Below are 15,030 nucleotides of genomic sequence, written 5' to 3' on the forward strand. Positions count from 1 at the left end.
ACACACACACACACACATACATACAATAAGACACACGCACACATACAATAAGACACACACACACACACACACACACACACACACACACACACACACACATACATACATACAATAAGACACACACACATACAATAAGACACACACATACATACAATAAGACACACACATACATACAATAAGACACACACACATACAATAAGACACACACACACACACATACAATAAGACATACACACACACACACACACACACACACACATACAATAGGACACACACACACACACACACACACAATAAGACACACACACACATACAATAAGACACACACACACACACACACACAATAAGACACACACACAAATACATACAATAAGACACACACACACACATACAATAAGACACACACACACACACACACATACATACAATAGGACACACACACACATACAATAAGACACACACACACATACAATAACACACACACACACACACACACACAATAAGACACACACACAAATACATACAATAAGATACACACACACACACACACATACAATAAGACACACACACACACACAATAAGACACACACACAAATACATACAATAAGACACACATATACAATAAGACACACACACACATATACAATAAGACACACACACACACATTAAGATACACACACACACACACACACACATACATACATACAATAAGACACACAAATACATACAATAAACAAATACATACAATAAGACACACACACATACAATAAGACACACACACATACAATAAGACACACACAAACATACAATAAGACGCACACATACATACAATAAGACACACGCACACATACAATAACACACACACACACACACATACATACAACAAGACAAACACACACACACACACATACATACAATAAGACACACACACACACACACATACATACAATAAGACACACACACATACATACAATAAGACATACACACACACACAAATACATACAATAAGACACACACACACATACAATAAGACACACACACACACACACACACACACACATACATACATACAATAAGACATACACAAACATACAATAAGACACACACACACATAACATAAGACACACACACACACACATACAATAAGACACACACACACACACACACACACACATACAATAAGACACACACACACATACAATAACACACACACACACATACAATAAGACACACACACATACAATAAGACACACACACGCACAATAACACACACACACATACATACAATAAGACATACACACACACACATACAATAAGACACACACACACATACAATAAGACACACACACACATACAATAAGACACACACACACACACACACACATACAATAAGACACACACACATACAATAAGACACACACACACATAAAATAAGACACACACACACACACATACAATAAGACACACACACATACAATAAGACACACACACACACACACACCAGAGACATTTCATTCCAATATGTCTCATTCTGCTGCTCTTGATCTGGGTGTTAAATCTGACACATATCAAACAGTAACCAAGAGAGACTGATCAATAATATTCACCTGCTGTCCAAGAGAGAATGATCAATAATATTCACCTGCTGTCCAAGAGAGAATGATCAATAATATTCACCTGCTGTCCAAGAGAGAATGATCAATAATATTCACCTGCTGTCCAAGAGAGAATGATCAATAATATTCACCTGCTGTCCAAGAGAGAATGATCAATAATATTCACCTGCTGTCCAAGAGAGAATGATCAATAATATTCACCTGCTGTCCAAGAGAGAATGATCAATAATATTCACCTGCTGTCCAGTCCTGAGTCACGTTCAGAACAACAGTGCTACAGTCCAACTGTATGGAACAGGTATTTGGGTCCGTTAGTGTTGGTTTTGTTCTTCTGGTCCCAGTTCCCCAGCCCTCCCCCTCTCCCCACTGCCATGGAGACGCTGGTACCTTGTGGGTATTGTACAGTGTACTGTTGATACTGTTTACTGTATAATACTGTGTACTGTTGATACTGTGTACTGTTGATACTGTGTACTGTTGACACTGTTTACTGTATAATACTGTGTACTGTTGATACTGTGTACTGTATGATACTGTGTACTGTTGATATTGTGTACTGTTGATACTGTGTACTGTTGATACTGTGTACTGTATGATACTGTGTACTGTTGATACTGTGTACTGTTGATATTGTGTACTGTTGATACTGTGTACTGTTGATACTGTGTACCTTATGATACTGTGTACTGTATAATACTGTGTACTGTTGATAATGTGTACTGTTGATACTGTTTACTGTATAATACTGTGTACTGTTGATACTGTGTACTGTTGATACTGTGTACTGTTGACACTGTTTACTGTATAATACTGTGTACTGTTGATACTGTGTACTGTATGATACTGTGTACTGTTGATATTGTGTACTGTTGATACTGTGTACTGTTGATACTGTGTACTGTATGATACTGTGTACTGTTGATACTGTGTACTGTTGATATTGTGTACTGTTGATACTGTGTACTGTTGATACTGTGTACCTTATGATACTGTGTACTGTATAATACTGTGTACTGTTGATAATGTGTACTGTTGATACTGTGTACTGTATGATACTGTGTACTGTTGATATTGTGTACTGTTGATACTGTGTACTGTTGATACTGTGTACTGTATGATACTGTGTACTGTTGATACTGTGTACTGTATGATACTGTGTACTGTTGATAATGTGTACTGTTGATACTGTGTACTGTTGATATTGTGTACTGTTGATACTGTGTACTGTTGATACTGTGTACTGTATGATATTGTGTACTGTATAATACTGTGTACTGTTGATACTGTGTACTGTTGATACTGTGTACTGTATGATACTGTGTACTGTATGATACTGTGTACTGTTGATACTGTGTACTGTATGATACTGTGAACTGTTGATACTGTGTACTGTTGATACTGTGTACTGTGTGATACTACGTACTGTTGATACTGTGTACTGTATGACAACTATGCCACTATGAGAACCAGAGGATAAATGAATAATATAAATTGTATTTTTATATGGTGCATTAAATCCGTCTTGATAAAATGTCCGGGATATTTTGGGCTTGACTGGCTGTGGAAAAACAACAAGTTCGTAGAAACAGAGAGTGGACGCATAGTATCCATGTAGTACCCGTGTAGTAATCCTGTAGTTAACATGTAGTAAATAGATCTGTATAAAAACCTATTTTAATTCGGGTTGTGCTTTGCTCTCATCAAAACAATCCAACATCCAAAAAAACATTATTCAGAAACAATGAAATATATATACTGTAGTTATTTCTTCAATACTTAATCAATGGTAAATATGTTTGGTTTGGTAAAGTGTAAAGCTGTTTTGTTGTTCAGTCTTAAATTGGACACATTAGAAGAAAAGGTGAAACATTATGAGAGAAAAGTACATCTAGTAACTTTAAACAATATAAATAATTGAAATATAAAACAACTACTAAAATACTGGCACCAGGAGTGGTTGAGTTTGCTTTGACTCCATTAGAATACATAGAGGATTTAAAGTTTAAATGATTGCACAGGAAGGAAGGAAGGAAGGAAGGAAGGAAGGAAGGAAGGAAGGAAGGAAGGGTAGTGAAAGTGATAACAGACATCAGGTTGTTGTACAGCATCTCTCTGTAGTCCAGAGCTAACAACGAACTCCTGTACAGTCCCTTACAGAGTGGCAAAGGGTTGTCCCTAGGCACCGAGGCTCTGATGCCCCCACACAGAAAGGGTAACCCCGTCCCAAATTAACCCCTCGGCCCTACCCCATGGCACTTCTCCATCATACCAAAGGACTGTGTTTGTGTGAAGCGAGCAACGTGGCAGTGTTTTCTGGAAATGGTGGCTTACAACCAGGTCCTCTTGGTTCGTGAACAAGTCCCAGTTGCCCGCTGATGACGTCACTCAACACCAGTGAGTGTGAGATGCTTCTCTCTGATGGAAGGAGAACCAGTGAGTCACTTCATGGTAGATTCAAGTCACCTGTCTATGTGAGTCTGGGGTCAGGGGTCAGAGCCTATGGTCAGGGGTCACGGTGAGGGGGAGCTGGTCTCAGCTGAAGGACTCTTTGTTGAACTCAAACGTGGTTCCTGAATAGCGGTCTGAGTTACACAGTCTGTGCAGAGTCTTGGAGATGCCTTTAGGCCCACAGCAGAACACCCCCACCCGCTTACTGAGGAAAGTACACACAATACAGATACAACATGACCACAATATCCTAAAATGATCCAATCAGAAGATGTCTTTAAACACTCCAAACATTTTACTCACTGCTTATTGGTCCTCCCAATCTCCTCAAAGAGCAACTTCCACCTCGGTCGGCCAATCATCAGCCGGGAACTCAGGGGGCGGTACCTCTCCTCAGAGATGTTCTGGACAGGAAACAGAACACAGAAAATGTATAATGAGCTAGTGTTATTAGAGATCCAGGTAGAAGTTACGCTTTGCCACAGATCTAGGATCAGATTACCCTAGCCCCACATCTAGAACCAGATTACCCTAGCCCCACATCTAGGATCAGATTACTCTAGCCCCACATCTAGAACCAGATTACCCTAGCCCCACATCTAGAACCAGATTACCCTAGCCCCACATCTAGAACCAGATTACCCTAGCCCCACATCTAGAACCAGATTACCCTAGCCCCACATCTAGGATCAGATTACCCTAGCCCCACATCTAGAACCAGATTACCCTAGCCCCACATCTAGAACCAGATTATCCTAGCCCCACATCTAGAACCAGATTATCCTAGCCCCACATCTAAAACCAGATTATCCTAGCCCCACATCTAAAACCAGATTATCCTAGCCCCACATCTAAAACCAGATTATCCTAGCCCCACATCTAAAACCAGATTATCCTAGCCCCACATCTAAAACCAGATTATCCTAGCCCCACATCTAGGATCAGATTACTCTAGCCCCACATCTAGGATCAGATTACTCTAGCCCCACATCTAGAACCAGATTACCCTAGCCCCACATCTAGGATCAGATTACTCTAGCCCCACATCTAGGATCAGATTACTCTAGCCCCACATCTAGAACCAGATTATCCTAGCCCCACATCTAGAACCAGATTACCCTAGCCCCACATCTAGAACCAGATTATCCTAGCCCCACATCTAAAACCAGATTATCCTAGCCCCACATCTAGAACCATATTACCCTAGCCCCACATCTAGAACCAGATTATCCTAGCCCCACATCTAAAACCAGATTATCCTAGCCCCACATCTAGAACCAGATTATCCTAGCCCCACATCTAAAACCAGATTATCCTAGCCCCACATCTAGAACCAGATTATCCTAGCCCCACATCTAAAACCAGATTATCCTAGCCCCACATCTAGAACCAGATTATCCTAGCCCCACATCTAAAACCAGATTATCCTAGCCCCACATCTAAAACCAGATTATCCTAGCCCCACATCTAAAACCAGATTATCCTAGCCCCACATCTAGAACCAGATTATCCTAGCCCCACATCTAAAACCAGATTATCCTAGCCCCACATCTAGAACCAGATTATCCTAGCCCCACATCTAGAACCAGATTATCCTAGCCCCACATCTAAAACCAGATTATCCTAGCCCCACATCTAGAACCAGATTATCCTAGCCCCACATCTAAAACCAGATTATCCTAGCCCCACATCTAGAACCAGATTATCCTAGCCCCACATCTAGAACCAGATTACCCTAGCCCCACATCTAGAACCAGATTATCCTAGCCCCACATCTAGAACCAGATTATCCTAGCCCCAAACCAAGGGGTTTTAGGTGGATGAAAACATATCTGACCCTGCATCAGGGGTTAGGGGAAACTGTTACCTACTCTTTGAGTACAGGCCTGAGCCTTACATGGAAAATAGCATCAACTGTGCAACATGAACTGGTTTGTATGATAATAAATGGCTGTGATATTAAAAGTCTACTTATTGTATGCCTCTGAACCGTGAGCCCTGAACAAGATCACCATGTCTGCTAGCTGGAGGCAGAGGGAAATTAAAACGGACTGCAGTAGTAAAACACCTTCTGAAAGACTCTGCGAAAGGTCTGCAGTAGTAAAACACCTTCTGAAAGACTCTGTGAAAGGACTGCAGTAATAAAACGTCTTCTGAAAGACTCTGTGAAAGGACAGCAGTAATAAAATGCCTTCTGAAAGACTCTGTGAAAGGACAGCAGTAGTAAAACACCTTCTGAAAGACTCTGTGAAAGGACTGCAGTAATAAAATGCCTCCTGAAAGACTCTGTGAAAGGACTGCAGTAATAAAACGCCTTCTAAAAGACTCTGTGAAAGGACTGCCAGAGGGGCTGAATAGAGAACATAGTCCAGTGCACACACACACACACACACACACACACACACACACACACACACACACACACACACACACACACACACACACACACACACACACAGACACAGACACACACACACACACACACACACACACACACACACACACACACACACACACACACACACACACACACACACACACACACACACACACACACACACACACACACACACACGACACAACCCTTACTTCTAAAATAGGAAGTGCCAGTTCACTTGCTCTTTCTCCTTTCCATATCTATCTCTTTGTACAATCCTTTCAGCTCCGCCAGAGAATGGCATTGAGGGAAAGAAAGAGTGAAAGGTACAGAGTTAAAGAGAGGGAGAGATTAGAAAGAGAGAGTTGTCCAGCAGTGCTGTAGAAAGGAGAAATAAGAATACTTTCCATCTTCATACACACTGAAGGTAGCAGTGAACTACAGTTAAACGCAGTGAAGGTTAACATGCTTCACTCATTCTAGTCATCTCCTAGCGCTTTCTCTTCACCAATCTGTGGTGTACCCTGCCCTCTATTGGCTGGCTGGCTGGCTGCATGGCTGGATGGATGGAGTGAGTGAAGTCTGACTGATTGACTGACTGACTGTCTGACTGATTGACTTACTGATTAACTCACTGACTGACTGATTGACTGACTGACTGACTGACTGACTGACTGACTGACCGACTTACTGATTAACTCACTGACTGACTGACTGATTGATTGACTGACTGATTGACTGATTGACTTACTGATTAACTCACTGACTGACTGACTGATTGATTGACTGACTGATTGACTGATTGACTTACTGATTAACTCACTGACTGACTGATTGACTGACTGACTGACTGATTGACTGACTCACTGACTGACTGACTGATTGGCTGACTGATTGACTGACTGACTGACTGACTGACTGATTGACTGACTAACTCACTGACTGACTGACTGACTCACTGACTGACTGACTGATTGACTGACTGATTGGCTGACTCACTGACTGATTGGCTGACTGATTGACTTACTAACTCACTGACTGACTGACTGACTCACTGACTGACTGACTGATTGGCTGACTGACTGATTGACTGACTAACTCACTGACTGACTGACTGACTGATTGGCTGACTGACTGATTGATTGACTGACTCACTGACTGACTGACTGATTGGCTGACTGATTGACTGACTGACTGATTGACTGACTAACTCACTGACTCACTGACTGACTGACTGATTGGCTGACTGATTGACTAACTCACTGACTGACTGACTGACTGATTGATTGACTGACGGTGTCTTTGAGTCTCACCTGAAGTCCATCTGTCTGGCTGACGAAGAGCTGCAGGTTCAGATAGTCAGGTCTGTTCTCCTGCCACAGCTAGAGAGAGAGAGAGAGAGAGAGAGAGAGAGGGTGAGACAGAGAGAATGAGAGAGAGGGGAGGGGGGAGAGAGATGGAATGAGAAAGAGAGCGAGAGAGAGGGTGAGACAGAGAGATAATGAGAGAGAGGGGAGGGGGGAGAGAGATGGAATGAGAAAGAGAGCGAGAGAGAGGGTGAGACAGAGAGATAATGAGAGAGAGGGGAGGGGGGAGAGAGATAGAATGAGAAAGAGCGAGAGAGAGGGTGAGACAGAGAGATAATGAGAGAGAGGGTATGGGAGAGAGAGGGAATGAGAAAGAGAGCGAGAGAGAGGGCGAGACAGAGAGATAATGAGAGAGAGGGTATGGGAGAGAGAGGGAATGAGAAAGAGGGTGAGACAGAGCAATAACGATAGAAAGGAAGGGGTGAGAAAGAGGGTGAGACAGAGAGAGGGGAGGTTATATAAACATGCCTGATAGGCAGATACAGTGGGGTCCAAAAGTATAGGCACACTTGATAAAGATGTCCATATAGCCTAGCATGGAGGTGGCAGCATCCAGTGGCTAGATGTGCCAAGCTTATAGAGACATACCCCAAGAGACTTGCAGCTGTAATTGCTGCAAAGGGTGTCTATACAAAGTATTGACTTTGGGGGGGTGAATAGTTATGCATGCTCAAGATTAGTTTTTTTGTCTTATTTCTTGTTTGTTACACAATAAAAAACATTTTGCATCTTCAAAGTGGTAGGCATGTTGTGTTAATCAAATGATACAAACCCCCCAAAAATCTATTTTAATTCCAGGTTGTAAGGCAACAAAATAGGAAAAATGCCAAGGGGGATGAATACTTTCGCAAGCCACTGTACCAACCCTAACCCTAGCTCTGACCCTAAACTTAACCCTAACCCATATTCTAAACCAAACCGTAACCATAGCAAGCAGTTGAACAGATAGTTTTGTAATAGTAACCAAATAAATGTGTTGTATCATATAATTGAAGTCAAGTATGTCCTAAATTGTCTCCATTTACTGCTCAAAACTCGAATAGACACTATTATTTACTACTATTATCTAGACCAGGGGTGTCAAACTCATTTCGCATCGTGGGCCACATACGGCCTAGGGAGATGTCAAGTGGGCCGGACCATTAAAATTATACCATACTCTGCTATAAATAACTAAAATATCATGTCTTTCCTTTGTTTTGGTGTAAAGAAGCACAAGAACATTAGGAAAATATTGAAATTTAATGAACTATCCTTTTACAAAACATTTCATGAAACACCTCATATTTCCTTAGACAAATGTGCAATTTACTTTTATCATTCACAAATATGCATTGCAACTGATCCCACTGATGGTACAAAGGCACAAAACTTTAATTGGTACTGAAAAATATAGTAATGCACTTTAAGATTAAATGAGACTTTTAAAGAAAGGAATTTTTAAACCACTTACACATACGCATATAAAATCTAAATGTAATCCCTGCGTACACCTTACAAACTAAGGAGAGTGATTTTAAATGTGTAATGAAGAAAGTGTTCGCCTGTCCTGTAAATCTGTAAACTTCATACATGAAACATACATACACATACAATACATACTGAAAATTTATGGAGTTGTATGAACAGTAGAATTCCATCACACAACTTTTGTTTTGAAGCTGCTGACTAACATTAAAGTGCACATTTTTTAAATCACCACAGTAAGGATTCATCTTCACAGAGCTGTATTCTTTCAATGCAAACAGTATCTAAGGCAGCATTTTAAAGGTGTTAGTCTAGTCTGGACTTGTATTTGTTCCTGAAACTTGGCATCTTTTGGCCTGTACAAGTGCATCAACACCAGGTGTCATGTCCTGACTAGCTGTCACTTTCATAATGTCATTTAAGTGCTTGTTTGTGAGCCTTGAACGCATTTTTGTTTTATTGATATTCATCACTGAGAAAATTTGTTCACAAAGGTAGGTTGTCCCAAACATGCACAAAATTTTAGCAGCCAGGGCTGTTAATTTGGGGTACCCTGGTAGTAGATACTGATAAAATCTGTCCAGACCTACAGAGGCAAATTTGCCCTTCAAATCTGCATCACACTGCAAATCAATTATCTCTAGCTGAATTTCGACCGGCAGATCAGAAGCTTTAACTGTGAAAGGTGAGCGAAAAACTGAAAATTCTGTCTCAAGTTCACCAAATACCTGAAAACGTTTCTCAAACTCCCGCAGTAGTCCTGCAATTTTGTCTTTGTACCGTTTCATGTCCTCATCAGGTCTGGTCACACACATCTCTCAGACAGGGGAAATGAGCAGGGTTGCCATTTGCCAGTTGCATCTCCCACAAAGTCAGCTTCAACTTAAATGCATGTATGTTGTCAGAAAACTGTGTGACAACTTTTTTGCGGCCTTGCAACATTTTGTTCAGATTGTTCAAGTGTTCAGTAATATCAACCAAGAATGCAAGGTCCCGTAGCCATTCCTGAGATTGTAATTCCAACACCGGTTTTCCTTTTTTCTCCATGAACTGTCCGATTTCCTCTCGATCAAAGAAATGCCTCAGCACAGCGCCTCGGCTTAACCATCTCACTTCAGTGTGGTATGGCAGGCTGTGGGTAATGTTGCTGTCGCTGAGAAGTTTGTCAAACTGACGATGGTTCAGACCTCTGGACCGGATGAAATTTACAGTGCGAACAACCACCTCCATGACGTGGTCCATTTTCAGCGACTTGCAACACAATGCCTCCTGGTGCAAAATACAGTGAAATGTCCAGAAACGATCTGCTCCATTAAGGGCTTGTACTTTGTCTTTGAACTTTGTCGCGACACCTGCTTTCTTTCCGACCATGGATGGCGCGCCGTCTGTAGCCAGGCTGACAGCGCGGGACCAGTCCACTCCAACTCTGTCCAATGCAGCAACGACAGAGCCGAAAATGTCCTCGGCTGTTGTGGTGTCCATCATTGGCACCAACTCAAGAAACTCTTCAGTAACAGTCAATGTCTCATCAACTCCTCGAATAAATATGGCCAGTTGGGCCACGTCTGTGATGTCAGTGCTCTCGTCAATTGCCACGGAAAATGCAATAAATGACTTGACTCTCTGTTTCAATTGACTGTCTAAATCTGCCGATAGTTCCGAAATCCTCTCTGCTATAGTATTCCTCGTCAGGCTAATATTGGCAAAAGCTTGTCGCTTCTCGGGACATACAAGTTCAGCCGCCTTCATCATGCATCGTTTAACAAAGTCACCGTCGGAATACGGCTTCGATGCTAATGCTATTTCGCTAGCAATTAGGTAGCTGGCTTTTACCGCTGCTTCACTGACTTCTCGGCTCTGGATGAAAGTTGACTGCTGTTTCCTCAGACCCGCCAGCAATTCATTAATCTTATCTCTTTTCAGTTGTCCTTGCAAGCCGTCATATTTTTCGCTGTGATGAGTCTCGTAGTGGCGTCGAATATTATATTCCTTCAATACCGAAACTTGTTGCAAACACACCAAGCGCGAAGGTTTTCCGTGCATCTCTGTAAATAAATAAGACGTGGTCCATTTTTCTTTGAAAATTCTACACTCCTTATCTACTTTTCTCCGTTTGGATAACGACATTTTGGCTAATGAGGGTGTAGCGGAGAGGTAGAGACCAAGGTATTAACAACGTCGTAACAAGCAGCAGATGGCGCATTGATACCGTCTGCTGTTTTCAGTCTGTCTCAGTGATGCGGCTTGTCTTCTACTCTGATGGAAAGAGTGCGCCCCTTAGCGGATAATCCATGAATTGCAGCGAATTAAAAATATGAATTCCATGTCTTTTATGCATTTTTTCCACTTTCAAATTATCCTGCGGGCCTGATCGAACCTCCTTGGGGGCCGATTCCGGCCCGCGGGCCGTATGTTTGACACCCCTGATCTAGACGGTGCTATAACCTCAGATATCAGCCCCTCCACTACAGTCACTAGATGGTGCTATAACCTCAGATATCAGCCCCTCCACTACAGTCACTAGACGGTGCTATAACCCTAGATATCAGCCCCTCCACTACAGTCACTAGACGGTGCTATAACCCCAGATATCAGCCCCTCCACTACAGTCACTAGACGGTGATATTACCCCTAGATATCAGCCCCTCCACTACAGTCACTAGATGGTGCTATAACCCCAGATATCAGCCCCTCCACTACAGTCACTAGACGGTGCTATAACCCCAGATATCAGCCCCTCCACTACAGTCACTAGACGGTGATATTACCCCTAGATATCAGCCCCTCCACTACAGTCACTAGACGGTGATATTACCCCTAGATATCAGCCCCTCCACTACAGTCACTAGACGGTGCTATAACCCCAGATATCAGCCCCTCCACTACAGTCACTAGACGGTGCTATAACCCCAGATATCAGCCCCTCCACTACAGTCACTAGATGGTGCTATAACCCCAGATATCAGCCCCTCCACTACAGTCACTAGACGGTGCTATAACCTCAGATATCAGCCCCTCCACTACAGTCACTAGACGGTGCTATAACCCCAGATATCAGCCCCTCCACTACAGTCACTAGACGGTGCTATAACCCCAGATATCAGCCCCTCCACTACAGTCACTAGACGGTGCTATAACCTCAGATATCAGCCCCTCCACTACAGTCACTAGATGGTGCTATAACCCTAGATATCAGCCCCTCCACTACAGTCACTAGATGGTGCTATAACCTCAGATATCAGCCCCTCCACTACAGTCACTAGACGGTGCTATAACCTCAGATATCAGCCCCTCCACTACAGTCACTAGACGGTGCTATAACCCCAGATATCAGCCCCTCCGCTACAGTCACTAGATGGTGCTATAACCCCAGATATCAGCCCCTCCACTACAGTCACTAGACGGTGCTATAACCTCAGATATCAGCCCCTCCACTACAGTCACTAGACGGTGCTATAACCCCAGATATCAGCCCCTCCACTACAGTCACTAGACGGTGATATTACCCCAGATATCAGCCCCTCCACTACAGTCACTAGACGGTGCTATAACCCCAGATATCAGCCCCTCCACTACAGTCACTAGATGGTGCTATAACCCCAGATATCAGCCCCTCCACTACAGTCACTAGACGGTGCTATAACCTCAGATATCAGCCCCTCCACTACAGTCACTAGACGGTGCTATAACCCCAGATATCAGCCCCTCCACTACAGTCACTAGACAGTGCTATAACCCCAGATATCAGCCCCTCCACTACAGTCACTAGATGGTGCTATAACCCCAGATATCAGCCCCTCCACTACAGTCACTAGACGGTGCTATAACCCCAGATATCAGCCCCTCCACTACAGTCACTAGACGGTGCTATAACCTCAGATATCAGCCCCTCCACTACAGTCACTAGACGGTGCTATAACCCCAGATATCAGCCCCTCCACTACAGTCACTAGACGGTGATATTACCCCTAGATATCAGCCCCTCCACTACAGTCACTAGATGGTGCTATAACCCCAGATATCAGCCCCTCCACTACAGTCACTAGACGGTGCTATAACCCCAGATATCAGCCCCTCCACTACAGTCACTAGATGGTGCTATAACCCCAGATATCAGCCCCTCCACTACAGTCACTAGACGGTGCTATAACCCCAGATATCAGCCCCTCCACTATAGTCACTAGACGGTCACTAGATATCTAGACAGTCACTAGATATCCGGGGTTATAGCACCGTCTAGTGACTGTAGTGGAGGGGCTGATATCTGGGGTTATAGCACCATCTAGTGACTGTACTGGAGAGGCTGATATCTGGGGTTATAGCACCATCTAGTGACTGTACTGGAGAGGCTGATACTACAGGCTGATACTACAGCTATAACCCCAGATATCAGCCCCTCTACTAGTCACTAGATGGCGCTATAACACCAGATATCAGCCCCTCTACTAGTCACTAGATGGCGCTATAACACCAGATATCAGCCCCTCTACTAGTCACTAGATGGCGCTATAACACCAGATATCAGCCTCTCCACTACAGACCTGTAGAGGGCGCTCTGCCCCTGCCCTGGGGGAACACCAGCAGGTTTTTAAATAGTACACACACAGCACACTAAGAGAAGAAAGGTAAAAGACAGACCCCAGCCTCGGGCCTCAGTGCAGGAGGTGCCATACAACCTCTCTACCCCTAGCCTCTGCCGAGTCCCCAACAACAGGATGATCCAGTTTTCAGGGGAAATGGAAAGAGAGACTTCCGCTTTTGTACATTAAAACCTTTTCTCAATAGGGGGTGCTGTTTGCACTTTGTAAAAATTTCGTTCCCAAATTAAACTGCCTCGTACTCAATTCTTGCTCGTACAATATGCATATTATTATTACTATTAGATTGAAAACACTCTCTAGTTTCTAAAACCGTTTGAATTATATCTGTGAGTAAAACAGAGCTCGAGTTAATTTGCATGTCTTCTATTGGTTGAGATGCACTGCATACGCCTTCCCCTTGATGTCAGCAAATAGTGAGAATTGGAATGGAGTTGCTAGGCAGATCTGAGGCCATATAAATGGGCTCGGAACGGGGGGTCCTCTCTTTCCTTCATTCGCAATGACGCAAGACAGACCTCAGGATGGCGTTCTAGAAAGCTCCCGTTATAGCCCTTAGATATATCCGTCTCTGATTTTATTCGATATAGGTGTTAAAGACATCATAATGTTGTTCTTTTAAACCGAGTTATATCAGTTTATATCAGTATACAGTAATCCCTCGTTTATCGCGGGGGTTACGTTCCGAAAATGACCCGCGATAAGTGAAATCCGCGAAATAGATTTTTTTTTTTTTTTTACAATTAGCAACTATTACATGTATACAAATACAGTGACTCACGTGTAGGCCGTTTCACTGCTCTTCAGACTGGGCCGCTGCATCCTGACTGCGCTCTGCAGTGTTCTCTTCTTCTGAAGCCCGCGGTGCAGGTGTGTTTGTTCGGGAGAAGAACATAGTGATAGGCAGCTGTTGTCGCTCTTTTTTCTTCTTTGCAAAAAGATCCTTGTACACCGACATGCCACCATCGATTACGTTGGAGAACTGTAATGAACGGCTCATCAAAGGGTCCCATTCCTCAGCTACTCGCTTAAGTTCAGTGGCCATTCGCACCATGGTTGCTAAGCGACCAAGCGTTAGTCCTTCCTCCTCATCTCTCGTGTCCTCTTCTCCCTCTTCTCTTTCATCGTCGCTTTGTGGCTTTGTCCTTTCTGCCAGC

The 15,030-nt window shown here is 43.2% G+C and overlaps 1 protein-coding gene across 2 annotated transcripts in view; it reads right to left on the reverse strand.

Moving 5' to 3' along the window:
• Positions 1 to 3,272: 3,272 nt before the first annotated feature.
• LOC129821883 (NADPH oxidase 4) overlaps positions 3,273 to 15,030 on the reverse strand; it is a 50,067-nt gene continuing 38,309 nt past the window's right edge. For both annotated transcript variants that reach the window (XM_055879605.1, XM_055879604.1), the window contains 3 exons: positions 7,755 to 7,823; positions 4,368 to 4,468; positions 3,273 to 4,269 (listed from right to left, as the gene is read on the reverse strand). In XM_055879605.1, the coding sequence (XP_055735580.1) occupies positions 4,149 to 4,269; positions 4,368 to 4,468; positions 7,755 to 7,823 (291 nt within the window). In that variant the 3' untranslated portion in view covers positions 3,273 to 4,148. The remainder of the gene's footprint in view (positions 4,270 to 4,367; positions 4,469 to 7,754; positions 7,824 to 15,030) is intronic.

This window comes from Salvelinus fontinalis, chromosome 24 (genome assembly GCF_029448725.1).
Source record: "Salvelinus fontinalis isolate EN_2023a chromosome 24, ASM2944872v1, whole genome shotgun sequence".
NCBI lineage: Eukaryota > Metazoa > Chordata > Actinopteri > Salmoniformes > Salmonidae > Salvelinus > Salvelinus fontinalis.